This window comes from Rhea americana, unplaced genomic scaffold (genome assembly GCF_003343005.1).
Source record: "Rhea americana isolate MKP2758 unplaced genomic scaffold, rheAme1 scaffold_480, whole genome shotgun sequence".
Lineage (NCBI taxonomy): Eukaryota > Metazoa > Chordata > Aves > Rheiformes > Rheidae > Rhea > Rhea americana.
In genome coordinates this window covers 112681-140046 of record NW_028186624.1, presented here as the reverse complement: position 1 = coordinate 140046, position 27366 = coordinate 112681, and the positions used below count along the sequence as shown (strand labels likewise).

The window sequence follows — 27366 nt, the reverse complement described above, 5'->3', positions numbered from 1 at the left end:
CAAGCTCCTGCGGAAACCGAGCCTTGCTCTGAGTACTAAACATTGCTAACCTCATGCTTCCAGGCCTAGGAACAAAACGGCAGTGGAAACTCACACAGAAGCATCACRTCTGGATTTCAAAATGAACTTTCTACGTGTAGAAGAGAAAATCATTTGTAGAAAGCATGCTACAAAAGCCTAGATGCAGCTCTGTCAAATAGTCTGTCATGTTTCTGCTTCTCCATGTATTCCTCCTACTGGAAGCAAGGGTCAGCTGAAGGCATGTATCCCTAGACACTGGCACACAGTCCAAGAAAGCATTCAGAATACCTTTTCACAAGGTATTCATCTACAGCAGTAGCAATGACGATTTCTTCCTCTCAGTCTGCAATGGTTTCTACAGTCAGAAACATGAGTTGTGTGTACTGCTTTACCTTCTGAATTCTTTTATGGCTTACTATTATCACAAGCATACGCCTGTGCAGCCCRGCTCTGTACAAACACCGTGCACAAGGTCATCTCTGCGTATGTGACAATTAAGAGATGCTTTGAAGACACACTCCAGGCTTATCCCAAAGCTGTATCTCTGGGTCCAACCACATTTAATAGTGCAGGTGACTACTATAGACCCCCTAAACTGGAGCTGGGTCTGTGCTGATTCAGGACAAGAGATGAGGGCAACTCATTCCATAAGACAATGAAGCCACAAATTTTTTTTTAAACTAGGAGAATAAAATCTGCTACATACTAATTACTGGGTGGGAAAAGCTTTTGTTTTGTACAAGCCCAGGCTGCCAATCTATTGTCCTTCATGCTGCTGTACTTTCCTATGGGAGCTGAAGAGATCTGTGCTTATATACCGAGATGCTTAGCCTCAAAGAAAATTGTGCAAGAATGAACAATGAATAGAGGAAATAGAATAATCAGTGCAATTTCGCATARAAATTGGTCAGACGAATGTCTCTAATTGGCATTCCGTTATTACATTTGTAACATACTTTCTTAAGAATTTATTACTTTGTTTCCTCTTGTACTGAATGCCCATGAAGATCTCTTGGGGTCAGATTTAAATCATTATGAATAAACGATAAGAAACTAAATTTAGAAAGACTGATAMGAATATTAATATGCAAAAGAAGAAGTTCCTTAAAAAAATGCGGAAGTCCCGCAGGCCTGTGAGCCATTCTGTTGTTCCTTGAACTGGCTGACTTGGGCCTCACTSAGATGAAAGAGAAATCAGCCTTCCTCTCAATAGTTTGTGTTTTTCACATCTCAGAAATGTCTGGAAAAAATCTGTGGATTCCACTGAGCCTTGACACTAAAATAACATAATGCCATTTGGCTTGCTGACATCTGAATGAGACCGGTTGAGATGCCAGAGCCTCCATAAACCAAACTGCTAACTCCTAGCCAGGTTTCTCCACTAAAGTAACAGGAGGAAACACTGGCCCCAGTCCTCCCAGTACCGAGTGCTGTTTCTTTCCTCACTGCCCTTTTATCTCCAGTACAATGTTTGAATTCTGAGACTTTCCAGTCAATAGCCTGGATCCCTGGTGTTTCCGGCCTGGAAGAGCTGCTCTTACGAGCTCCACCGACCACGAGAGGTACTTCTGTCAAATAACAGCAATTGCTGCAGCCGCCGAGCGGGGGTCCTCCAGCTCCCCGGGCTGCAGTCTGACCTCCTGTCAAATGCTCTCAGCTGCAGAGTTTAGTTTCTTCCCTCCTGGGGAGAGCAATAGAGGAACATGAATTATCATCTTAATGCTTGCTGATTTTTTACCCAGATATTCAGCTCAAGCCAAGGGAAAAAAAACAGAGCTCTGCAGTGAATACACTCCCTGTTAGGGAACAGCTAAAGAAAAATGATGAAACAGAAAGGTCCTCAGTCTTTGAAATTTTTGTCAAAGTTGGAAGAAAGCATTTGGGAAAGCAACAGAGGCAGAAGGAATTATCTTTGTGCAGGAATTGCCTAAGGGCAGGAGAAGACACACCGCTAATTGCAGTTGATTGAAAAACACAAGTAGAAGGTAGGGGTATAAAACAGAGAGTGTGAGGGAACATGTCTAACCATGCCACAAAGGCAGACACCCCTTCTGATACTGAAAATAGTAGTGAATCTTTTCTACATAYCTCTTTCCTATCCATGAGGCTGGTCTGATTTGAAATGAACTGCTCTTTCCTTTGCAATAACAGCAGCAGCAGCAACAGTAATAATAATGCAAACTCGGAAAGACTGGCACAGGAAGGATAAATTACAGCTCTGTGTCCGGGCAGAACATTGCAGCTGCTCCCTGTTCAGGTCTCCGACAGGAAGAACCGTCAGCTCTGTCCTCCAGCAGCGGGAATTTGTGCTCTGTACCGACACTGCTCCTGCCAGTGTGGTACCCGCAGGCCATGCAGAACCCGGTGGAGCAGGGGTGAGCTATCATTTGGATGCACTAAAGGAGAACAAAGGCTCAGAGGMGGTGGGTGACTTACTCAAGGTATACGAGAGTCTGTGGCACAGCTCCAAACAGTATCCCTATTGCCTGACCCCAGCCCTCTGCTCTACAAACCACCAGGATGAGCAGATGGTGCCAGAYCAGTTAGCGGTCACTCAACAAATGCCCTTCCTTCCACAGGTCTTCACACATCCTTGGCAAAAAGCGGGGAGGGAGAACACCACCTCCTCAAGAAACCTGATGAGAGATTAGTTTCTTCTCTTAATTGAGATTCAAACTGTGAYGACATGCTCAGGTCCAGAGGGGATGATATCTGGGAGACACTCAAACACTCAGTGGATAAATAGGTTAGAGCTAATATATACAGGGAACCTTTGAAGGTCTAACATCAGCTGGGGAAAGACTGGGCTTGTTCTTTGGTATCATAAGCAAAATTAGACATTACTGCTTATGGCTGGTTTTGATCATCCTGCCTCATCTACCAGACTGCTCCTAAAACTACCTGAAGTATTCCAGTGACTGATGACACCTTTTATACCCTTCTAATCTGGGCAGTCCTCAGTGCTTTAGCCTGAAACAGTTCCCAAAGCTCACATCTAAGTGTATTAATAGAGATTAGTTTATTAATCTACTCTTTGGTACCATGTATCTTTATCACTTCCTTTTAATAATTTGTACTAATTGACAGAGCAGATTCCCTTCAAGTCTCAGCAAGTTGGCTAACAGGTAATTGCTTTAAATCACAGCATAAACATTTTCACTTGGAAACTTCTAATCCCATTATACTCCAAGTGTCTCTCCTGAGGTTTAACGCATGAAAGAAACTCCAAAGTCAGTATCATTAGGCATGAATGCTTGTGGCATGAAGACTGGATGTTAGCTTGCCAGCTTGCTGGGTCACTATTGCCCGTTTGTTCTTTATCTGTCCCAGAACAGGATGCACCTTTCAGTGTGAGGAGGGCACGAGCAGATGTGCAAGTTCCTCATCACCCTCCAACAGGCCTCAAGGCAAGGGTGTTTCAGGGGGAGGAACAGCAGTGTCCTCAGCTGGATCATGAGATGTGCAAAGTCACGAGGTGCTGTGCTGTAAACGCATACAGCACTGCAGAGAGCAGAAGGAAGAAACTCTCCTGCCCAAAAGCCTATAATCTAAGAAAGAGAAGATAAGGAAAGGGCAGAGAGCCAGACGACATTCAGAAATATAAATCCTGGTATGAGGATATCCTGAGGAGGCGTGCTTAGAGGAGAGGTCTCCAGGAGAGAAGAAAGATGTTCAGGAAAGCAGGACATCTATTCATTTTAACTAGCCAAACAAGAACCTCTTGTCCTGGGACATCTGCATGTTCACGACTCCTCAGCCCTCGGGGAGCCTGCAGGACAACCTGGCTTCTGYGAGCAGAAACCCGAGACAGGAGCATGCATGACCAACAGCAAAATGCAGTAGGCTTCCCGAAAGGCACAACGATGAGCTGACAACAGGTTTCTACTTGGGCATGCCATGACTGACAGGCAATAAAGAGCAAACAGCACTTTCCACTTCTGGGGACATGGAGAAACCAATCTGGATTCAGCCCTGCATTTCTGTCCCTGCAGGTACCTTCAATATCTATSTTTATAAAACACTCGGAGCTCCTCGGATGACAGGCTTATTGGTGTGTAAAGTGTTGTTATTATATATATTCACTCAGACAGACACAGACAGACCAAGGACTATCAGGAAAAATGCAGAGGTACTCACTTTGTCTGATGTTTGGAGCCCTTCAGATGAGCATGATACTGCTCTATCGAGTTCAGAGTGACGTTGCAGATGTTACAAGTGTAACTGCGCTTCAGGCCTGCAAAGAAAACCCAGAGCTGTTAATTACACAAATCAGAGCAATTCCTTGTTACTGTATTTAGAAGCCAAAACACTTAGGAACATTTCTTCTAAAGGGATCAACTCTCACTTAGCTCCCAGAATGAGTGGCTAGATCTGCTGAACACATTAGCTGCTATCCTCCTCCAAAACCCAGCTATTTGGCAGCCTGAGTCCGAAGGTGAAAGCTGGAAGCCCAGCGCAGGTTAGCAGCTGGCGYGCCACAAGCTGGAAGCCAGGAGCTAATTTGCCTTGCGGATTACTGTTGGCCACGATACCTGTCCACGGCTCCTGACCGCAAAGCAGCGCCTGCTTTACTAATTTCAGCCCTTCACAGGTACAATAGCAAACAGCTATTTATAAAGGTGTTGCTCTGGCTGCTGGCCCACCRAGTCCCACTGAACTAGAAATAACATATCCGTGGGCTTGCAGTGAAAATGTTATCAGGAACTGAGGGGTTGGCTTTTTTTTTTTTTCTTCCGGCAAATCTCTCTGCCGCCTCTGCTACTTTCCATTGTTTATTTGATTGCCACAGCTACAGATTATTTTCCAAGTAAATATACTACATTTTATGCYGTTGTGATGCAAGTGGCAGAGAACATGATCTGTAAGCGCAGCAGTCCAGCTGGCTGAGCAATAAATAAATGCAGGGGCAGACAGTGCAGGTGACTTTGCCAGTTGCTACGAAGTACACAGGTCATATGCATGCAGACTTCATCCACCAGCAGCAAAAAGGAGACGATCGCTGTCAGAAGCACTGAATCAAACCTCGTGAAAACTCCCAGCATGACAATAGCAGTGACTGCGGCCCGGCCTGCTCTCGTGGCCACCGAAAGGCAAAGCTGCATCCCCAGGAGGGGCCGTCAGACCCATGAAGRCTCACCTCCCCTGCAAGAGGTGCTCGCGTGATTTTCTGCACATAACATATTTTCTTATGTACAAGAAAAGTACTTGGATTAAGCAGCATTTCTCTCCTAATTCACAGAGCTGCCTCTGGGCACAAATTGTGGGGCAAAACCAAAGCAATTAAGCAGATTTATGCACATCTCAAAACGATTTCTGACCAAAGTCACAAAAACAGTCTCCCTACACGTTCACTGGAAAACCTCTGAGCTGGAGAACTAAATCGAACAGAATTGGCCTGTCCTTCATCTGTTCAGCTAAGATCAAATTACAGCTTGGATGTAAAGTCTCCGAGACATCCGCTACAGACGAGAGYGAGACATCTTTGCTCACCTAGAGAGCGTGCATGCAAGAAGAACAGAGACTCTGTGGGATCACGATGGCAGTCACAGTGCAAAYGAGAGCATGGCAACGAGACACGAGTCACACTCTTTGGAGACATTTCTGACCAAGTTACGCACAAAAAGATTGCTCATTTAGAAACGGAAATAGCTTCTGGTTGCCTCTGAAAATTCAGTTTTGTATTGGAGCCTGGTATTCAGAATGGGACAATTRTTATGGGTTTTCTTCTGATAACGTCCTTTCTGCTCCATGGAATTTCAGAACTTTGAATAAAGTGAATTGTCCTAAGTGGATCTCAGGGAACAGAGAAGTTCAGAGTTAAGGAAACAGAGCAATTCAGTCTCTGCACAGTGCAGCTGGAGAAAAACTCCTCTAAGATGCCCAGAGAGATATCAAAAAAAACTATTCTCAAAGTTTTGTATAAATATGAAACTATTTTTTTCTTCATCTGAGAGTTTGTGTCCCAGAATTATTATTTAATGAGTTAAGGCTGAGAGTATTCTCAGTTCTTTGCAGTACAAGGAAATAAAGACTTTGCCTTTTCCAAAAAGCTGAAAATCTAAAAATAGGAACCTAGGAGACAGGCGACAATCAGAATCAGAGGTAGAAGGGAAAAGGCTTTTTCCCAAGACAGTTTGCTCTCCAGCTGCTGGCCAAAATGGCCAATATTATTTCTGATTTCTGTCAGTTTAGATTTCCTGGAAAACTGTGACTTTTGGTCCTCATCTGAGGTATTTACYCTTGGTGTCCTGGTGCACTCGTTGCTCCCCAGGAGAGGATATTAGCCTGCTTAGCACATTACAGATCAAGTAATTATTTACTTAATAATGTTCTGACTTTGCTTTTCTAGACAGGTTTTCACCTAAAGCATTTCTTCATTTCTTCATGACTTTTGCAGTCACAGAGGAAAGTAATTCTGCWAGAGATGTCCGCTCAGAGCTGCAAAAGCTTTTAGCCATAGCAGATTCAGTTTGTTTCTTTTTTTTTTTTTCCTTTCCTTCTCCTTCCATAACTAAGTGACCTGGCCCAAGAGATAGGCCATTAGCTGGTTCAAAACTTGCTTTATTGGGGGAGAATTCAGAAGTCTCTTTTAGGAAGTAGGTCAACAATAACAATAGCCCCTTCAGCTTACCTACTAGCTCACTTCCATACGCTATAAAGGAATAAAAATCCCACCCATTCCTGCCCCGAGCGAGGTGCTCGTGTGCCCGGAGGCCCAGGTGGCATCGCCCCCGGCGCGGGGCCAGCAGCGGTCTGTGTCCCGGGCCGTTCACCGAGGCCGAGCCTGGCGGGGAGGGTCCCGGCGCTTTGCAGGACGAGGGGCAGGAGCGGCTCCTGGTTTGCACAGATGGGCAAACGCGGCAAGCGCCGAGCGTCCCCGGAAAGCACGGAGGCTCTTTCTTTGCTGCAGCGTACGCACAGTTTAGATCCATTACACTTTCACCTTGGGAAATGAGAGCAGAGCTCTCAAAGCAACAGACATGGCTGTGCCTCAGATAACGTGCTTTTACCGAAAACGGAGTGGGGCTGAACGTACATTAAACACCTGTTTCCCTTTTGGACATCCTTGAAATAGCAATGGCAGTCTCAGGGTCCTCACTCCTATTATGCTGGGCAAAACTTGACATAGATTAAGCATATAAATGCAGGTCTAAGTGTTTCCAATTCCCTGATCCTGTTGTCTCCCTTAATRCTCTGCATGTAACGCAGAGGTTTCTTCTCTCTTCCTCTCTTTTGTGTTTTAACCTCCTAATAATTCCCTTGGCATCACAGGCTGTATTATCGTCTCCAACACCGAACACACTGGCACCACAGTAAATCATTGCTGCTACGGTAATTTTTGTCCTACTCTCAAAACAAAAAAAATGCAAATTTTAGAGAGCCTCTGTGGTCGGGTTTCTGTTTTGCACTGATTCCCTTCCATGAGGATCTGAACAGAGCATTTCAAGCTTAATCGAAGGGCTCAATTTAAAATTACCAGTGCTGTGGAATTCTTATCGTGGATTGTTGCGCCTTTTAAGAACAGTTTTAATGTGCCACGTAATAGTCTCTTTGACTTTCCGCAGGATTATTTCTTCATAGAAATTGTTTAAATAATTCATTTGGAATGTGTAATGTATGGCTTTCTCAGACTTGACCAGTTTATGCTTACTATAATTAACTGAATAGGCTCTACAATTATCACTTCCCAGCTATATCCAGAGACTCTCATAAAATCACTTATTTTGAAAAATGCGGGGATTTTGAGTTCATTTAATTCCCATCGTGATTTTCCGCTTGCTTCTGCAGGTTGCTAAATCTCCGCCCGCTGTGTCGGCTGGCCGGGACAGCCGCCGGCGCGGGAGCGCTGCCGCGGAGGAGGTGCAGCCCAGCCAAGGAAGGAGCTGTCGTGCGGGGCGCGCGGAGCGAGCCGGGGCTCCGGCAGGGAGCAGGACCGCGGCGGTAGGAAGCTGGCAATGCTTTAAATTAAGGTAATAAGGTTCTAATGCTCAGCAGCTAATTTAACAGCATACATTAAGCACAGCCTTATTGAATCTTAATTACTTGTGTAGGTGGAAACACTGCCAGCGATTATAGTGCCTAACCGGGGACACGGGTTTTTTTCCGGCAGCGCGTCRAAGCGGCTCAGAAGGGTGAATAAGGAGGCTCCAGCCGGCCGGGCCGRCCCATCCCCGCAGCTGCCGGGAACGCGCGCAGGCACGTCCGGACTCAGGGAAGCGCGAGCGGCTCCGTCTCCGCCAGGGCAGAAAGCGGGCGGCTGGGACATCGCGCGCCGGGGTCCCGAGCGCGGCGGCTCTCGGCGGCCGTGCCCCCGGCTCGCCCTCCCCTCCGCGGGAGCCACGGAAACTGCCGCAGCTAACAGCGCTTGATCTGGCCCAAGCGTGCAAAGACTCCCGCCTCCATCAAAACCCTGMTTTCATCAAACGCTCCCAGCCAAAGCCCCAGCAACCCGAGTCGAGATCGAGCATTCGCGTGGAAGCGGTCGGCAGCGCCAAGGTGGGCTCAACCCACAGCGTTTATGTYGGGAAACGGCGTGTTCTGCCTACGCTGACGCATCCTCACGACACGTGAGTGCTCCCCCCGAATGACRACGCGCATTCATGTAAAACTGAATGCACTCCTATATTCATTAAATAAAATATTGAAGAATAAAGTCATTAATGTCATTCTGCATAAAATGCGTTACAAAACATTCCAGGGGAATACTTGTTAAACTGTTTTTTACTACGCAAAAGTGACAGCACAGAATGAAAAAATATTTAYATGCCATACAGGGAAATTGCGAGCAGAGAAGGCATTAAACCCCGCTCTTGCCAGACTTTTCAAGACAGTGTCTGCAGCGATGACAATTTGCCTTGCCATGGAGAACACCAAGGCTTCAGGTGACAACACCCCTGTGCAGCCGGTCTGCTGTGGGTTTACTGCTGAGGCTGGTTTTCTTTTTCCCTAGGGATTCACAGCGTAATCCCCTCGGACCTTGTCCCCCTGTGCCTGCCTTGCTCCCCAGGAACCAAAACGCYCTGGGGAGAAAGCTCACGTGCCTGCGGACCGTAGGAACCGAGCCGACCCGCATCAGGCGCGCGAGCTGTCCYTAAGTCTGCCCCCGTCGCTCCGTGAAACCCGGGACTGACGGCGGGCGCCCGAGAGCCAGCGGAAAGGCGAGAGCCGGAGGCTTCCGCGGTTCCGCTCCGGCCCGYGGCGGCGCGTTTGCTGGCGGCGTCTCCACCGCCAAACTTAATGGCTTGCTACAGCATTCACCAATTTTTCTCTTTTCAGGACTCCGCTCAGGGGCTGCCTGGGGTGCAGTGGCAGCCAGAAGAGGCAGCACTGCAGGACAAAAACACTTTTAATTTCTTCCTTTTTCCAGTTGTGTTCCCTAGGAGTCTTGCTGAGGCCTGTTTCTTTTCCTGACTTAACCTACGTAATAGCTGCAAGACAGGCAAAAACCACTAGATGTAATGGCATAGATGTGGGAGAAGAGCAGCGGGAGACCTGRTGTCTAGAGACAGCAGCACCCGAAGAACCCGCTGCTCAGCCCAAGCCTTTGGACTGTGCGACCACGCGCTCACTGCTGTCTCAGTTTTAGCTTAATACAGACCAGCCAAGGGCTGCTGCTTTGTTTCGTTTCTCTCTTTTTTTCTTTTCTCATTTCTGAAAAGAAAATAAGACTTCAAAGTTGCAGGATGAGCACTTGGTAAGAAGAATCAATGCTTTTTGTTTCCTACCAATATCAGTTGTCCAAAAATACACCCTATTCTTATTTCTGCAAATACACATTCATATTTATCAATAAATATTTTATTATAGCCATTATCAGAACATCAAAGGCTGCTGAAATGTTGTACTTCACCTGACACTGCTCATTCCAGGCTTACACAATGCATCAAATTTTAGGCTCCTGCAGCAGTCAAAACAGAATTAATATTTAACTCGTGATGGGATAAGCCACCTGGAATAGCGTGAAAGGGAATGAGTTTGCATTCCTGTGAAAACCGAGGAAGCAAAACAAGCGCAGAACACGGAGATCACACGGCTGCAATCCCAACCGGATCCCCACAAGCACCACAACTGCGGGGCATCGAAAGCAATGSTCAAACACAAGATTTCACTGACCAAAACGTGACAGACTAACACTRGCTATCCCTCTTCCACCACCGTTACTATTTTTCTTGAAGTAATATACACCCTTCCATCCACCAAGGTAAAGCTACTTCCTTAGACATAAGGGAGATCTCATTCCACGTCAGTTGTTAGAGATCTGCTTTCTACACCCCTAGACACCTGCTTTGGCCTCACTGCTACAGGCATGCAGGAAGGTATAGCACAGCTGCTGTTTAATAAGGCCTGTGAAAAGTCAGTTTTCTAGCCTAAAACCTGCCCTGACGGCGGAGGCACATGCGGCAGAGCCCCACCAGCGGGCTGCCCTGCTCAAGGACGGCTCCTCGGATCGCCGAACCCAGCCGCCCCCCTCCTCCGGCGCCGCGGACGGGGGTCGAGGCACGCTGCCCCTCCAGGAGCTCAGCTTGGAGGTGCCCAGCTGGAGGGCTAGAGCTCGCTGTTCCTGCGCCCGAGGCATGGCACAGTCCTGCGGGCCCCTGCCTCCAGTGACCACCACTCTTTAACGCACAGCAGAACCACGCAAGATCTACCTGCAAATCCGAACTGTGGATGGCAGCTGAAGACCACAGTAAATTTAAAAACAAATATGGATGGATAAGTACATAAAGTCCTCCAGTTGCAACTTTCCTAGGCACAGACTAAATGAATAAAACACTCCATAACTGATTTATTGACAGTCAGTGACATCCTCAGCCACTCTTAGCTTGGCATAGTTCAGAGTGCCAAGCACTTCCATGTTGTTGTCCCAGGTTATTTTTCCCTGCATATTTTCAACAGAAGATAGTGACTCAGCCACATGAATCATTTATGGCCTTGTGACTCATCCTAGGTAGCACATGAAGGATCTGGATAACCATTACAAGGTTTATCTGAGATCAAGAAATGCACAACCTACTGCATAGTCATTAGTATTTTAAGGAAAATTATTGCATTTAGCATGAAAAAACCCTTAAAACGTTAATGGGATGTCTCGCTGGCAAACCAGACGTCCTTTCCCGCGTGGCTTTGACAATCAAACCTGTGCTTTTTCCTCAGCCCATTTCAGTTAAATACACTGTGTGCATACAGGTTTATTATCAGGGACCACAGAGAAAACTCTCTCAAAAGGAGAGCACTATCTCTTCTCCTGTAATTGCAGCTCAATGTTAAAAAGGAGGGCTTTTTAGAATTTAGTACTAAGCCACATCCTCAGGTGGTATAATGAGTACATCTCTATAAACACAGGGAATTTTATGCCAGCAATGGATCGGAGCCAGTCTTCTCTGAGCACAAAGTGGTTCTTACATGCAGGACAGTGAAAGAGGGATCGGAGATTTCCAAACCTGCAGGAACAGGCAGAGCTGAGCACGTCTCTAAAGCACACGCCATGAGCGAGGTCYCGGGAAAAGCCCAGAGGCCCAAATTAGGGTCTCGCTTCTACACAAGCGGCATCCCGGTCTCCAAGGCGGGACACTTCCAGGGCCCCCTTTTGCTAATGGAAATACAGCTCCTTGGGTGCTCCCGGGTGTGGGGAGCCCGGACACCTGGGCCCCTGCTCTGCACCCCTCAGCACAGCAGGGATCCACTCTGGGAAGAGTGGGGGGAACCGCTGTTTAGCACACCCACAGCCCATCCTCAGCTTTTGTGCTGCTGACCTGGGGCCGTGGCAGCGTTTTACAAGCACCGATTAAACCATGAAGGACGTGGGTGCCCCTCCGCACCGGCGCAGACGCAGCAAGAGCTCTGCCTGCAGCAACCAGGCACCCCCAGCCCGACCTCCCTGCTGGGCTAACCGCTCCAGCACGTTTTCCTCTTGCAGGGATAGTCCCGTGTTTGCTCGAGGRCAAAAGTACGTGCTAATGGAAGGGACGAGTTTAGAAAGAGGCAAAAGAAATACCTAGAAAACAGCTTCTAACTGATGCTGCCAGAACAGCAAAGTGCCATCGTGGAGGGAGAGCTGTTTTCTTATGGCAGCACGAGTGTCCCAAAGCAATAACCGCCCCGCGTGCTTCCATCCAGCAGCCGGGCAGAGGGGCGACGACAGCGAGGGGCAAGAGGRACGGTGCCACGGCCCCGGGTACCGCTGGAGGCCGGCGGCCGGCTCTCACCTCGCAGCTCGCCCAGGTCCAGGGTCTTGCCCAGCTGCTCCAGCAGCTCCGCCCGGGCCGCGTTCTTCTTGTGCTTTTTGCCGTCATAGTGCTGCTGAGCCATCATGGGGTTATTGAACCAGGCAGCGCAGAGCTGGCAGTACCGGTCCGAGTCCCTCCTGGGATGGGGCGAGGGCATCACSGGGGAGCCGGCCGCGGGGGGCTGCTTGAGCGAGCTCAGAGCGGTTTCTGCAAAAGGAAGCAGGCAGAAATTATCTTTTTCCAGGCTGACWCCACCATCCAAATAGCACCAGCCCCTGAGGCAGAGACCATGTTCGACACAAGCAGTAATTAGCAGCAGTTACAGTGCAATATAAAACGTCCAGTTTGCAGTGCAGTTACAGTGCCCCACTGGGTCTTCTGGATGGTGCCGCCTGGAAATCTACCATTTCCAATAAAAAGCAGTATGAAAAGATAGCGCAAAGCTGTTCCTCAGCTATTTGCATTTCTCTGCAGTTACCTGGCTTATCATTATTATGACTAAACCTGCAAAGGCTCTGTTGCTTAAGTTGTTACTTCCATAAAAAATTGCCAGTGAAGAATAAACAAAAAATGCAAAGCCATCTACTTCTTGAGATAGGGAGACAGATTTATAATCATCTGAGGACTCTTCTTTTTCCATTTATTTGATCTYGGAAAGAATAGAGAAAGCTGCAATAATTTTAAATTGTCACAGATGCCAAAGATACTCAGTAGCCAGTCTCTTCATTTAAATGTCTTCACATTATGAAATGACAGGTGCTAGCAACACACGACCTTCTTTTAGCTCCATTTCCCACCAGATTTGTTACGTGGTTCTCTGAGAACACAAGCCTGATCTAAATAATTTCAGAAGAAAATGGGTGATTAGTCCTTACACAATGCAGCAGCATCTTGTTTGCCACAGTTTTTCTATTTTGTGCAATATAAATGACAAAGCCACAGAAAAATAGTTTAAAATAAAACAAAGTTTAGATAACATTGGTATATAGAAAATACACTGACTAGYACTTAATTACCACAGCTCATTCAAATATTCCTTTTTATGTGGCTTTCCTTTTTTAGATGAAATGTCTGCTACCTGAATAATTAACAAACCTCATGATACAAGAATAGGCCAATTTCACGGTTCTGAAAGGAGCCTGAACGCTCCTCGTTTGATCAAGAGGCTCCCGGCTCTTCCAGCGCCTCGGCCCTCCTGAGCGACGGGACGAGYTCGCCATCCGCCCCGCCGGCGGCGGCAGCGAGCAGGCTCGGGATCCCTTCGGGTGCGCAGTCCTGACTCAGACCCACCACAACCGCCTCTGCGGCCCAAGGGAACTAATATCGTTGCAAATCTGCTGTTGACCCGCACGGGAGCAGACGTCCATTAACTTTCCTCGAGGAAATTGTATCTTACGTATAATGTTACTTACAACCTTATCCATTTTCAGGCTTTTATAAGCTTCTATTGTTTTTGATGACAACGGCCAAGGTATCAGGTTTTCATTGTCTGAATTATTGCCGGTTCTGAAACACCGTCGCTTTCCTTCCTGAGCCTTCTGTGGACAAATGCCCGGAAAAGACTTTTCTGAGCAGTTTCCCCATTTCTGTGGACATGACCTGCACTCAGCAGCATTAACAAAATGAGCTCTTCTGGATGTTAGTTAATAAAGTGATTACAGAACTGATTTTTGCTGAAGATACTTATTCTCCTCATTCTGTTGCCTAATGAACCATCCAGTTGTTCGCCTTGGGGTTATTTCCTCCCCAGGAGGAGTCCCTGCCTCGCCTCCACATAACTAGCCTGGCTGGAGATGAAGTATAATGCCAACAGATAAGACTTTTTCCTTCCCTTCACCAGTTGAAGGTTGCTCGCTTTGTGCAAGGGGACGTGGTGTCGGATCTGGGCGAGCATGCCCACGCAGCGGGCAGGAAGGAGCTCCCACCACGCTGGCGGCAGGAGCAGCACCTTGGATCCCGAGAAAACGTCCCCCGGACGAGTCGGCGTGCAACAGTCGGGGCTCAGGAAAGACCGGACCACAGCTTGCTCCTAAAAATAGCATATTGGGTAATGCCCAAGGACAATGCGCTGTGTTCGGCCTCACATGGCCGCAGCACAGATGCACCCAGCCCTTCTGGAGGTGCCTCCGACAGGGATAACCACACAGGCACCCAAGGGGCCGAGCAGTGGGACATTAATATCGCCAGTCYGAACTAAGACTGTGCAGACTTTGTGGGCAGGAAAAGCAAGTTTAGCTTTCCTGGCCCGTTTCTGGGACCACCAGCAGGTACCGCCCCAGAAGCCTCCACAGAGGATCTCCTCCACGCTCAGGCATGTCCACCAGCGGCACTCCCAGGGCCCAGCCCGCCCGGCAGCGGCATCCTCGCAGCCATCGCTCTGACACCATGTATCTCCTCCTACAGCCACCTGCCTCAGATTCGTTTTGCAACCACAACCAGCCCCAACGCATGCTGAACCCAGTCTGACAATTAATGAAAACATCCAGCACCTTCTAAATCCTCCTGAAGAGAAGTAGATGAAAGCTGACTTCCCTACAAGTGTGGATTTATCTTTTTGATATGCACTACATAACTACTACAGTACAGGAAAAATCATCATTCCTTTAGCAGCAACAAGAAAATTAATAATAAACACTCACAAAACATCAAATGTTAAAAATGTGTTTCCCTGTCCTAAAACACAAACGTAAAAGCTGCAAGTTTGACTATTTCAACTATTTCAAAATGCTAAGTAGCTCATGACAGTCTGCCTTACGTTCCCTTTTGCTGTGGGAGGGAAGTGAGAAAGTCTTACTTTACTGCAAGAAGCAAAATGTAAAGTTAGAAACACTTTAGCATGCTGGCAAAGAACTAATGTTTGACTTCTTTCTTGCATGCAAAGCTTTTTATTCATAGCCATATTTAAACAGCACCCAACTTTTCATAATTGCCATCCTCCAGATACTCAGCATGAGAGTGAGAAAGTAACTCAACCATGACAAAGAGGCATGGAAGAAACACAGTTTTCTTCAAACTGGGGGATAAGACAGATCCTACCTGTTGGCTGGACTGATCAGTGCAACCGAAAACCAGAAGAGGTTTATTCCATCGCTTTCAGCATGTCTCACACTGAAGTTCTCACTGAAGGGATCAGAGAAGGGGGTAGAAGAGCCAAGTTGGCTTCCTGCTGGCAAACACATGCTGCCTSCTCCGTGCCCAGGACACAGGGGACTCTGACGCCGGCACCTCCTGCTCCGGCCTATCCACCACATCACCCATTAGCCCTGCAGCCACGGCACTTCCCGAGAGGATGATTCATAACTGACCGTGCAACACCCTGGTGCCGAAGCGCCAACCTCCACCTTCCTGAAACCAGGTCTCCAGGTACCTGCATTTTGATAAACGAAGGCAGCGGCTATTATTTCCCCGCAATGCTTTGTTTTATAGCTCACGCCAATGACTGGATGCAAGCTGACAGAAGACGTTGGAAACGACTGGAGAAATTCAYCAGAAATAGTGGTGACAAAGCTGCTTGAGGGCACGAGTCAACCTTGCACAGCAGAAGCAAGATAAAAGCATCACAAATATTTTACTGTAGTGACGAGATATCACTTCTCTGTCGTGAAAACCTTATTGTCAAGTCACTCCTTCTCCCTCTTCTAAAAGCACCAGAGAAATTRAAGATCAGTATTTCATTAAGATAGTAAAATTGAAAGTTTTAACTCCTTAAAAATTTGAGAATAGACTTAATTTTCTATGGGATTGATGAGATAGCAAACACAGAATATTAAATAGCAATTTGTCCACAGGCAGGATGCAGTTGTCAGCATGTGCAGAAGGCACCCACAAAACAGACCCTCAATCTTCCCGAAGCCAGGGTAATGAACACTCCAGTTTAAGGTGATCCAAAAGTGCACCTGGATCATCTGATAGGAACATGGGAATGTTCTCTGAGCACAGAAATGCTGCTGCACCAGAGATGATATGGATTAATGTTTTGCACTGCTTGACCCAGGCATAGCATGTGCTACTCACAGTTTGGGATTTATGCAACTTCCGTGCTGATGATGGAGAAGTTCCTGAACAAAGTGGAGGGAAACGTTTCACCTGGGATGGACACGTGTGCAGGATGATGCCACAGGGCCCTGCCCTTCGGGAGGAGCTGCTCTGCAAAGGTGAAGCCTTGGAACATCTCTGGCCAACTGCAGATGCCCCAGGTCCCAGACGGGTAATCCCGAGAGCACAGAGGACTTYGGAGCCTGTGCTGCCGCCCACCTCCAGGGACAGTGACTGGAACAGAATTCCAKCTGCAGACATTTTTCAAATTTTTCACTTTCTGTGATGGCATTACATGCATTTCAATGCCTGCTGCTCTTCAAACAGCTCAAGAATTCTCTCTGAATTTCCCCTGCAGTTTCAACTGCATTCATTAGTCTTCATTTTGTCCCCTAAATTCATTTKGTTACTGTATAATTTAAAGAGATGCTACCATCCACACATATAATRGCAAGTCTGTGACGAATGAAATAACTTCTGAAAAGATGGTTGTACAAAGAATTTCACAAATTCTTTCCTCCCTTCACAAACAGACCCACTATTTAAGCAAAAGCTCAATACAGAATTTCACAACAATCTAGGATAGCAGRATAGGAGAATAAATATATGTGCCAGACTGCAAACCAGACATTGCAGTCTGAAGATTAATACTTATTTTTAATTTCTATTGCCTCTAAAACATTTTTAGACTAATCCTACATGTTTAATCTCAGTCAAAATATAAGCATTTGGAGATGTTTCAAAACATTTTAARCATTTTTGAATTAAAAGATTATGAGAGTTCAAATGTTTGTGGAAATTTTACTTTCTCATTGGTTTTGATCCCACATACAAGGTAAAAATTGCTTTTACTCKTAAGAGCTTGAGGAGACACCAAATAAAATATACAACCCATTTAATCATATGAAGGATTACAATGTTAAGATCAGACTAATAGACTGATCCCATCCCTACCATGTAACAGATATTAACTGATTACATGGCACACACGACCTCACGCCTGTTGAATTACCAGCATCGATTCCTCAGTCTTTTGAAACACGGMTCAGATACCAGATTTTTGTGCGACTGAATAATGCAAGCGTTTCTCTTGTCTAGAATCAGGTGAGAATTGCACACTCAATCACACAACGAAGTTTGTATCTACAGAGAGCAATACAGCACCTGCAGGGCAATCACACAAATGAGATGGTCTCCTCTGATGAGGGACTCTCACCCCAGGACTGTAAACATCAAGCAGCACAGCGCAGCCTGCGGCTTTCCTGGGGCTGGAGCGACGGTGCAGCCTCGCAGGAGCACCCACAGCACAGTCCCCTGCTCCTGCAAGCTGGGATGGCAGAGGACTCATCAGGCAGAGGGGCATAACTTCCAGGTTCTCAGGACGTGAGCAGGGGTTGCACTCCTCAGCAGCCACAAACTGACCATTGGAGACACATCTGCTGCAAGCTGGCAATGTACTTTGAGCAGATGAAAAACTTCATATATTAAATGTTGATTTTCTTAAATGAACTATATAAAGAAAAAGCAAACTATGACTYATCCCCCCAAAAGGTGCTATGAAGAGCGCACCTCCCTGCCTCACAGCCCCAGCAGGGTAACAGGAGGTTCGTGGGCTGAGAGCACCCAACCGTGCCATTCAGTTACAGGCAATCAGGGCAGAGACCAGTTCCACAACCTGCACTTGCAACCTCCATGACCAGGATGTCAAAGCTGAGAAGTTCACAGCCATTCTAGCAACCAAGGCTTTAATGACGGTGCAGAAGAGTCTCTAGAGGGGCATTCTATGGATTCTATGAATTTTTGTTCTTCATAGATAATCTCAGTTATGAGATGCATAACAGAAACAATGAAGCCACTTCTGCAGGAGCTCCCCTGCCTTGCCAGTCATGAAGGAACAGGCACAATTCCAGGGGGAAAATGCTGAGAAACTCTATAAAAAGCCCAGAAGAATCCTGTGTCCAAAGGGCAAAAAGTTCTCTCCGAAGTTCTGAGAACTTCTGGAGAGCAAGAAGGTGCTTATTAACGTAATCCTGTGGCTCGGATTCATCAGATAAAGTATCAGGAAGGCTTGATAGGTACTTGAGTTATTCTTTCCTAGTGATTACTACTACTGAAGAGCCCATTTCTCACAGGGCACACAGTGCAGCTTACTTACAGCCTCAGCAAGGCCCATCCATGTGATTTAAAAGGTAGATAAAAGCACAATGCCAAGTTGCAGCTCCTAGAAAGCACTGCCTTGACAGAGCCCTGCAGCCTCTCCACCTCAGCGCAGCACGGCACGCTGGTCGCTGCAGGCCTCGGAGGGACCCTAGATGAAGGTTTTAGTCACCCTCAGCACTGTCCCAGAGAGGAGGTCACCGGCAGGGGAGGCAGTACGATTTGTTCTCATCTAGCTATTGTTAGTCCTTGTAGATCTTTGATTTCGTGAACAGATACACTGGTTAACCAGAACCTGGGATCTCCCCTGGCAYCTGGTGAGACCAGTTCTTTTCTGCTGTTGATCAAAAACTAGTGCTCATAGTTGTGTCTGTCTTTGCATGTCTCCTGCTTTATACTCACATTTTGAGTCCTCTGATGCTCAGCTGCTCTCGCTGATCTGTTCTGTAGGGGACCACACTAAGGGGGTCCTGGTCCACAACTAGACATCCTAGCTGCTACCATTACATGAGAAAYCAAAGCAGCGACTCTTTCGCCATAGCAGGAGGCAGCAGGTGAATCTCAATTCTTGACTTGCATAGGAAATTGTCTTTACGCTATTCCCTTAAATTCAGCACCCTTACTACCCTCAGGAAGACCTTTGGAATTTGACTGAAAATTCTAGGTTTGGGGCTAGGTCCTTCAGGCCTCCGTGCTGGAGAATAAATAAGGGGAGAGCAGAAGGTTGCAATCACAAAAGAACTGGATTTTTAAGTACTAATGCAAACACCAGACAATTAAATAACATAAATAYGTACACTGCTTCTCCTGGTGCCCTTGTAATTATTTGGCAGCTGCAGAGAACAGCCCAAGGAGTCCTAAAATAAGCCAGCTGCAAATTATCAGTGTGATGGTACCACGCGAGAGCCATCCTCACGGCTCACCACKGGGATGGTTAGAAGCTACCAGGCTCACACGGCCCCCACACCGCAGCTGCCTAYGAACTCCCGTGGGTTTTACCCGAGGAGCACAGGGCAAAGCGTCCAGGGGCACCTTAGCCACTCGTGAACTCTGCTGTGCCATGACTTCATGAGCCTTCTGAGAATCCTTTATTTAGTTAAAACGAGTAATCCACAATCTAAAGCAGTGCCCTGTATTCCCTCAGGCAAAGGGGATAACAGTTCCCAAGCCAATCCTGATAAAGGACAAATGGTATTTTATGCATCAGCATCTACAGTCTGTAAAGCTAAAAAAACCCCACTGCCACCACCCGCACACACACACAGCCAAAGCCCCCTTATTTAATTATATCTAGGATTTATGCACATCTCATTAGAAGGATATAAAATGCACAGCTAAATTTATATTCTCTTCTGAAGGAAGTGCCACTGGTAGTAATAATGAAATACGCACATTTCTCTGCAGGACGACAGCACAATGATACTGCCTGTTCGGCACCCAGAATACTCTGCTCAAGCATCCTCTGGCCTGGCAAGCACAGAGGGAGTTTTGTTTCACAGTATAGTAGCAGTTTTGAAGGCTTTTATGGTAAAGCAAATACAATAAGATGGTTAAATGACCTAATTCCAACATTTGACTTTCTAAATGTGAACGTTAGCAGGCTTGCGTTATGGGAATCTCCGTGGAGGAAAGCATGAACACCCATCCGGGCAGAAGTCAAGAGACAATCGATCCAATATATTTTTAAAGACTAGATTTCCATCTAAGGTAAGAGCCAACAATATTCTGCACTTTACAGTAAGAGCAGAGGGTTATTAAGTAAATCAGCCGAGCTGGTGAGTAAGTTCTGGTAATTAAAGGGAGCAGTGGCTGTCGGAGCCTGGAGGAGACACTGCGCTGCACCGAGCAAAACCTTCGGAAACGCGGCACCGGAGGCAGGCTGGAACGAGCGGGCCGAAACGGGCCGAAAAAGCACCGGGGCGCGCGAGCGGAGCAGGCAGCAAAGCACGCGGCGGCCCCAAGCGCGCCTCCGCGGTCCTCCTCGCCCGAGCACTGCTACGCTCCGGGGTGCCGCTGCCTCTGCACCTACCTGGGGCCTTTAACGCGGGTGCTTCCCCTAGCAACAGTTTTAACCTTTTGGCATGGATTTTCCCTTGGTAATGCGATTCGGCCACCACTGCTGAGGTAAAGGACATGTTACATAGTGTGCAGCATTTGTTCTTGTCCACTGAGTCACCGTCACTGCCCTGCGTGGAGACAAAAAACACAAACACAAAGACAAGCGTGTAAGCCCACCAAGCACAGGCACCGAGAAAGAAGAGGTAGGAGCCCAGATTTTCACGTCGCCGCAAGGCTGTGATTTCCGAGCCTTTTCCCGCACTTTTCTCCCCCAGAAAAGGAAAAATCCTCCTGCGTGGCCCCGCTGGAGCACTCCCGCGAGCCCATCCTACAGGGATGCACGCTCCCTGGGCACTAGGGCTGGTCCTTCCCAAGGGCACACGCTAACGACAGGAATACCTGCCTGCTCCAAGACTTGCACAGGAGGGGAAAAAAGGCAAAACATCTAGGAAACTTCCACTTTTTGCTCCCTTCCAGGAGGTGTACTCTTCAATATTGCCAGCTGTTTACTATGATCTGACAAAAGGCAATCGTAAAAGGCAAAGACTCTTTGAATGCCATGGTTAAAAAAACCCTATCCCAGCAACCAATGATGCCTGAAATCAGCTCCGAACTGTGGSTGAGGAGCTGTGGAAAGAAACGTTTTGGTGCGAAGATGTGACCCCTCAGGAGCTCCTACGTGCCAACTGCCAGGTTTCAACCCTTATGCGTTTCGCCAGTCGCTATTGCAGAGCCAGCTGGAGGTTCCCCGGGCTGCACTGATGCAGGTAGGGGCAGGCATCACCTCCACAGAGGTGCTATTGGCTGCGTCTTCACTTTTACAAGTCAAACCTGTTTTAACAAAAGTTTTAGTTGTCCCCACCATTCATTATGGTCACTCTGGCAAGAATAAAGGCCAGCGTGCCTTTGACCCGCTACTCTGACCGCTCAGGAGCACCCACGGCTGCACACCTATCAGCAAAGCGCGGTTCCCACCGCCGCCGGCAAGTGTTTGCRAACGGTCAGCGTCCCCAGGCAGGAGGCCAACGGTACCGAGAGCGAGCAAGCAGGAGAGGGGCATGTTTGCACCATTAGTCACGATTAATTATTCAGCCCATCCTGCAAAGGAAACAGGAGCTGTACGCACGGGGCCTTGCTCTGCAAAGGCCTCAGTGTGGCAGGCTGGCCACCGAGCAGCATTCGTAAGCGATCGGAAACCYGTTTCAGGGGAGAGCAGGAGCTTTCCAAAGCTGGGGAACCAGCCGCTTCCCTGCAGAGCGGGGCCTCAGTCCCAGGGCTCCCGCGAGGCGGCTACCCGCAGTCCCGAGACGGGGGTACCCACACACCGCTCARCAGAGGCTCTGCCCACGCGGCTGCCAGTTCCACGCGCCGCCCCCRCTGCCCCACACGCTGTACCCACGCACGGACGTGCCTTTTGGCAAGCGACTACCGGCTGCTGCTTCGGTCACGGATGGGGTGGGAAACCACGCGAGAACTAGCAAGAAACAGACTAACCCCATCCCCCAGCAACAGCAGTTCTCCAAACGAAGCACTAAGCACCCTGCTCGTGCTCATCAGCGTGCTTACAGAAACTCTGGCCCGCACTGGTCGTAGAAGCATCTCCTCGGTTTAGGACGAGCCCGGTGATGGGAAGGCTGGGAGGCACCACTGCGCTGGCCCGGCCGTGGAGGCTGGCCTCTGCACCGCGCTGTGCCCGTCCTTAGCATCCYGCTCGCTCCCCGACGAGACGGTCCCATCCAGCCCTGATGCCCCCTCACACCACCAAGGTCCCACCAAGCACAGCCACAGTCCAAAACAACACGGCGTTCCCAAGAGCCAGACACTGCCCGTTTATCCTGGCCGATGTCCAGCAGGCTCCTCCGCGCCACCCGGCTCCCAATTCCCTGATCCTCCCCAAAGCGCGGTGACTGCCACAGCAGCCGGCTCCTGCCCCAGGGACCCCCCGATCCTCCAGGGACCCCAGCGGTGCAGGAAAGGGCATCGCGATGCCTGGGACAGCACGCTGACGTGCGGCCAGCGCCCAGCCACTCTTCAGGGTGATTTCCTATTGAGAAGCAGCTCAATTAGAAAAAGGACTGGTTTTYGTCCCTTTTGTTGTTGTTGTTTTTAATTATGAATCAACTTAAACTTTAGGGAGAAATCTCAAGAGGCGATAACGGCTATTCTGAGTGTAATTTGCACTTCTTTTAAATAGGATTCTCTCAGAATATTTTACACGTCTTCAAAGAGAAGTCACTTGAAAGTTAAAAGCGGAGTAAAAACTTTGCAGACACTATTGCTCATCAGCGCGGTAACGCGTGAAGAACCTCCAGCAGAGCCCATCTGAAAACCTGAAGCCCCTCAGCGCCTGCACGCCGGCTCTCTTCCTGCGCTCGCTCTGCCCTGCAGCAACCTCCAGCGCCCGGGCTCGCGCGCAGGCGGGCGCACGGCCCGCGCGCCTCGGGCTTCCCTGGCTGCCGGAGCCTCCGATACGGTGGGCACCAATCCGGAGTCGTGCTGGAGCCACGGCCCAGCGCCGCGGCTCGGGGACCTGCCACAGACACGGAGCCGGCGTGCACCGAGCCTTTCTGCCATTTGCTTTGCATTCATTTGCCCTCCCTGCAACGTCTGCAAAGGCGTAAAACCGAGGGGGCGAAGCTCTTCCACGAGCTTGGTCTGCACCACGAGAAGCCTCCCTGGACCCCGGGCGATTTCCAGAGCAGCCCTGAGGGCGAGCGGCGCACGGTGCGCTGCTGCCCAGGGATCTCACAAGCTCCCATCAACGAGAGCACAACGCAACCCACCGTGCCTTGGAAATAAAGCCCCCTGCTTCCCAATGATCTGTTGATTTATAGCGCTTCTTTTTTARTATTAGTAACTTCAAAGCAAATCCTGTGCATCAAACAGAATTAACTGCAGCTCTTCACAYGCCTGTTAACAAGCTGCTAAAAGGCCGAATCCGCACATCTGGTCAGACTGCTGCAGTCCCGTGCTGGATGTCCCTCTAACAATCCTCAGGAAAAGCAAAGATTTTTATTCCACAGATACAAATTTGCTGCCTTCATTTCCTAGGTTTTACTAAGAAGAAAAGATTATATGAACCCTTGAAATATAGCTATATAAAATATAGCACTCAAGGCACTGTGAAGTATCTTTTAAATTTGAGTTAATTTTCTGTGCACGAAGAAGGTGCTGCCATTAAAAAGCTATTTTCCATAATGCTCTGTGYGAAATCTAGGCAGCTTCCACTTTGGAGCCTGCTTTTCCTGTGGTKCAAGTCAGGAGCAAGTACTGACTTATGGCGATGTAAATCTGATGGGGTTGTTGAGTCTCAGAGCATCTTAAGAACTACACATTCTCTGAAAAAAAAACAACCCTAAATTAAGCACAGGATATGTTTCACAAAATAAACACATGCTCCAACTTCAGAGCTCTGGCAGGGACAAACCACTCGCAATTCATCGGGAACGGACGGGTTTTTCCGTGCCTGGAGATCTTGGATTCCACCTTTCAGTTGTCACAGATGTAAGTGGATATTTGAAACTAGGTAGGACAAAGCACTGGAGAATTTACCGAAGAGAACAAGTAATTTCTGTGTCTAGCAGCGCATTAATTGCCTAATTCTTTCCCCCTCCCCTCTATTTTCAGCTTGCACCCTGAAGCACAGAGGTGGTTGCAGGCGGGTTTGTGACGGGCACTGCCTCGGCCCTGCGAGCAGCCAGGCAGCGCGGCCGGAGCGGGCTCCTGCCCGAGCGTGCTGCCCGCGCCGGCGGGTCGCCAAGKCACACTGCTGAGCCAGGGCAGACCCGCAAAGCGGATGGTTTTGTTTGCACGGCCCCTTGCTCCCTTCTAGCTTTGCTTTGGCAGCGCCCACGCGGCCCTGCGTGCCTCCGCGGCGCGTGCGCAACAGCAGCACTTCTGCTCTCCTACCAGAAAAAACTGAAGTCATCCATCCTAATTTCCTTCGATGAAACCAGTCACAGAYATTTTGCCTAAAAACCTCTGAGCAGGTACAAAATACCCAGTGAGAACTTTGGTTCTCAACCCAGATGGTTCACCTCAGCTCCTGTGTCATCGCAGGAGACTTCAGTTACATCATGCACCAAATTTTGCAMCAGAAGCTGCAAAAACGAGGATTTCCTCGCAGAGCTGCCTGCACCCGCTCCCGACGGGTCTGGGCTCYGGGCTTGGCGCTGCCTCCTGGACATGCCCTGCCCGCGGCAACGAACCCCAGCGCCCCGCTTGCCTTCCAGGGACGACTCGCACCGCGGTGTCATTCCCTTCTCCGGCCGGGGAGCAGACCCRGGACAGAGCCGTTGCCCTGTTTCACGGTGCAAACAGGGCTAGGCAGCACGGGAAGGGTCTCCTCCATTCCCAGCAAGCAGACTGCAGAGCACAGCGGCAAATTTCCCCACGTCCAGCTCGATCCCAAATAGGGCTCCAGTCTTCACCGGCAGCAAGAAAAGGCTGACGAAAACGCATTTGTCAGCCCTGAGACCGGAGGACACGACTGCTGATCCCAGAGGGCCCCCGSCACGGCCTGTGCCCTTCTTAGACCACTTTCAGCTGAAAAGTGAAACACCAAAGACATCCCCTCTGCCCTCAAAGTCAAAACAATAACGACCAGCCTAACAACTGGGTTGCTAGTCCTGCACATTGTGTAAGTCTAGTACTTCTTGCTAGGAAAGGAGAGTGGGTATTTACGGAATAAGGAATATTTTTATGAGCTTCAAATAACAGCAAATACTATCCTCTATGTCTTTGAAAGGTCAGGTAGCAAATGCTGTTTCTAAGCTGATTTCATCAGGAATCTACAAGGGAAGCGTCTTTTCCTACCCTTWACTGTCATTTGGAAGAAGGACGAGACATTCATTTTTATGGCCAAAATGATACAAGAGAAATGGAAATAAACTCATTTAACAGTGTGTTTTTTGATGAAGGAAAGCTAATATACCCTTTTTACTTTCATATGCTTCTACAAAGAAATTTAATTGGTTTTCAAGGACTGTTTCTAATACTCATTAAAGTCGGTGTGCCATGGCTTGACTGACACTGCTAGACATCTGAAATGGGGAACAGAGCTGCCTCCTGAACATGATAATGATGTTATCACGCTGCCTTAGAGATCTCCTAAATATTTCTGTTCTCTTTTAATGCAAAGGCTTGGATAATATCTCATCAGCAATATGACAATTTTGCAAATACTGAGCTGTAAATGTTGACAGATTTTTCTCTTCTGTTTTTTTTCAAACTACTTTAGAATTCAGGTCGTGTATAGTTTATCATTCACATARTTCATAAAGATTGTTCAGATCATCCCCCATTAAGGGCTACTCTTAGCACAATCAAGCCCAGGAGAAATATAGCATTTCTTTAATTTTCACTACTTCCTTCCATAAATGACATGGGCACTAGTCAAGCTTTGACCTATTTATATTTGCTTCTCCATCCACTGTATCCATGTAGCAAAGTGTATACGTCAGTCTGTGGTTTCTCGCTAGTTGTAGTGAAGTTCATTATAAGCTTAGGCKCCAAGTCCATATCTACATCTTACTAAGTGTACACTCTGTCTCGTACATTCTGTAATTAATAACTCAATAAAAATAGTGTGAGATTCCGTTGTTATGGGGTAGATTGCATCTGCAATTACCCTGTATGCAACATAAAAGTTCTACTAAAATTTTAATTACTGTGTGAAGGAGCTTTCAGATCCCTTTGGCAAAACTTACATGCTTCTCTCTTTAATTAGAAGGTATCACTAAATATTGATAGCATTAAGCCACAGTCACACTCCCATAGACTGAAATGGTTTGGAAGCTACCTGCTGGGAATCTCATCCACAGCACTCACCCAGGCCTGAGAACACGGAAAGAGCTGAATGAATTCACTGTGAACCATTCCCTTACAAAGTTAGTCTCCCCTTATTGCCTAACAAATGGCTGTGAACTGGTCTGATTTCCTTATGCATGTTTGCAATTTTAGACTGTAATTGGGAAACCTGACTGCAGTTTTTAAAAAATCTGCAGACTGATCACGAAGATTTTGCTAGTAGCCTTTCAGATGCAGCAGTTACTTTTCATAGAAAACCTCAGGCTGAGAGAGACCTGCCAAGGTTGCTTCAGTCTCTGCTGACCTCTCCTTTCACACCAGGAGCTCTCTAACCTTCCYGGGTTTTGATCATGTCGTGGCACCTACTGACCTGCTCTCAGGTTGCAGGTGTGAGGTGTGGGCACACCGTGCTGGGGTGCAGAGCAGCCCCGTGTCCTTTTGTACCCATTGCTCTGCCATGACCACCAAAATGTCAGGGTGCGTGCATGCCTTGGCACCTATGGACTCTGCTGGAGCGAGGACGTGGTGCGTGGAGTCTGTCTAGCGCATCTCCATCGGCTGCTCCCAAAGGCGCCCTGAAAGCCCTGCAGCCCTCATCGCCCAAGCCTTTGCACGGTAGCTCCCCAGCAAGAATCTGGCCGCTGCAGGTAGCCTGGTCTCTGTCAGACAAACTGAATGAACGCTGSGTATTGGTTGTCAACATCTGTTTTTGCTAAGAAAAGCATGCAAATGCTATTTTTTCAAAAGAAAAAAGAGAAAAACTAAAAAATGCAATTACTGTTGCTGATGCACATAATATTTCTTGTATAGTTCATGGAAAATTGTTTCCAGTTACTTGACATTTCAGTTAATTTAAATGTTACCTCTGGGTGCCTGATTATCTGTGACTGTAACAGAAAAAATGTAGCACAGAGTCAATGATTCAACAAGCAACTGAGTAAATAAATAGGGACTCAAATTATACCCACGTTTTCTGATCGGAGCTTTTTAGCTGGACAGCCTCCATCTATGGGATGAAGCATGTAGTAGAGACGAACTTTGCTTGCATGTTTCCGACTCT

General features: G+C 48.0%; 1 protein-coding gene across 5 annotated transcripts in view; it reads right to left on the bottom strand.

Annotated features, from left to right (window-relative positions):
- ZMAT4 (zinc finger matrin-type 4) overlaps window positions 1-27366 on the bottom strand; it is a 74511-nt gene that overhangs the window by 5468 nt on the left and 41677 nt on the right. For 4 of the 5 annotated variants that reach the window (XM_085316910.1, XM_085316908.1, XM_085316906.1 and 1 more), the window contains 4 exons: window positions 27275-27364; window positions 20470-20626; window positions 12228-12455; window positions 4159-4255 (listed from right to left, as the gene is read on the bottom strand). In XM_085316910.1, the coding sequence (XP_085173036.1) occupies window positions 4159-4255; window positions 12228-12455; window positions 20470-20626; window positions 27275-27364 (572 nt within the window). The remainder of the gene's footprint in view (window positions 1-4158; window positions 4256-12227; window positions 12456-20469; window positions 20627-27274; window positions 27365-27366) is intronic. The other variant, XM_085316911.1, reaches the window with a different exon arrangement.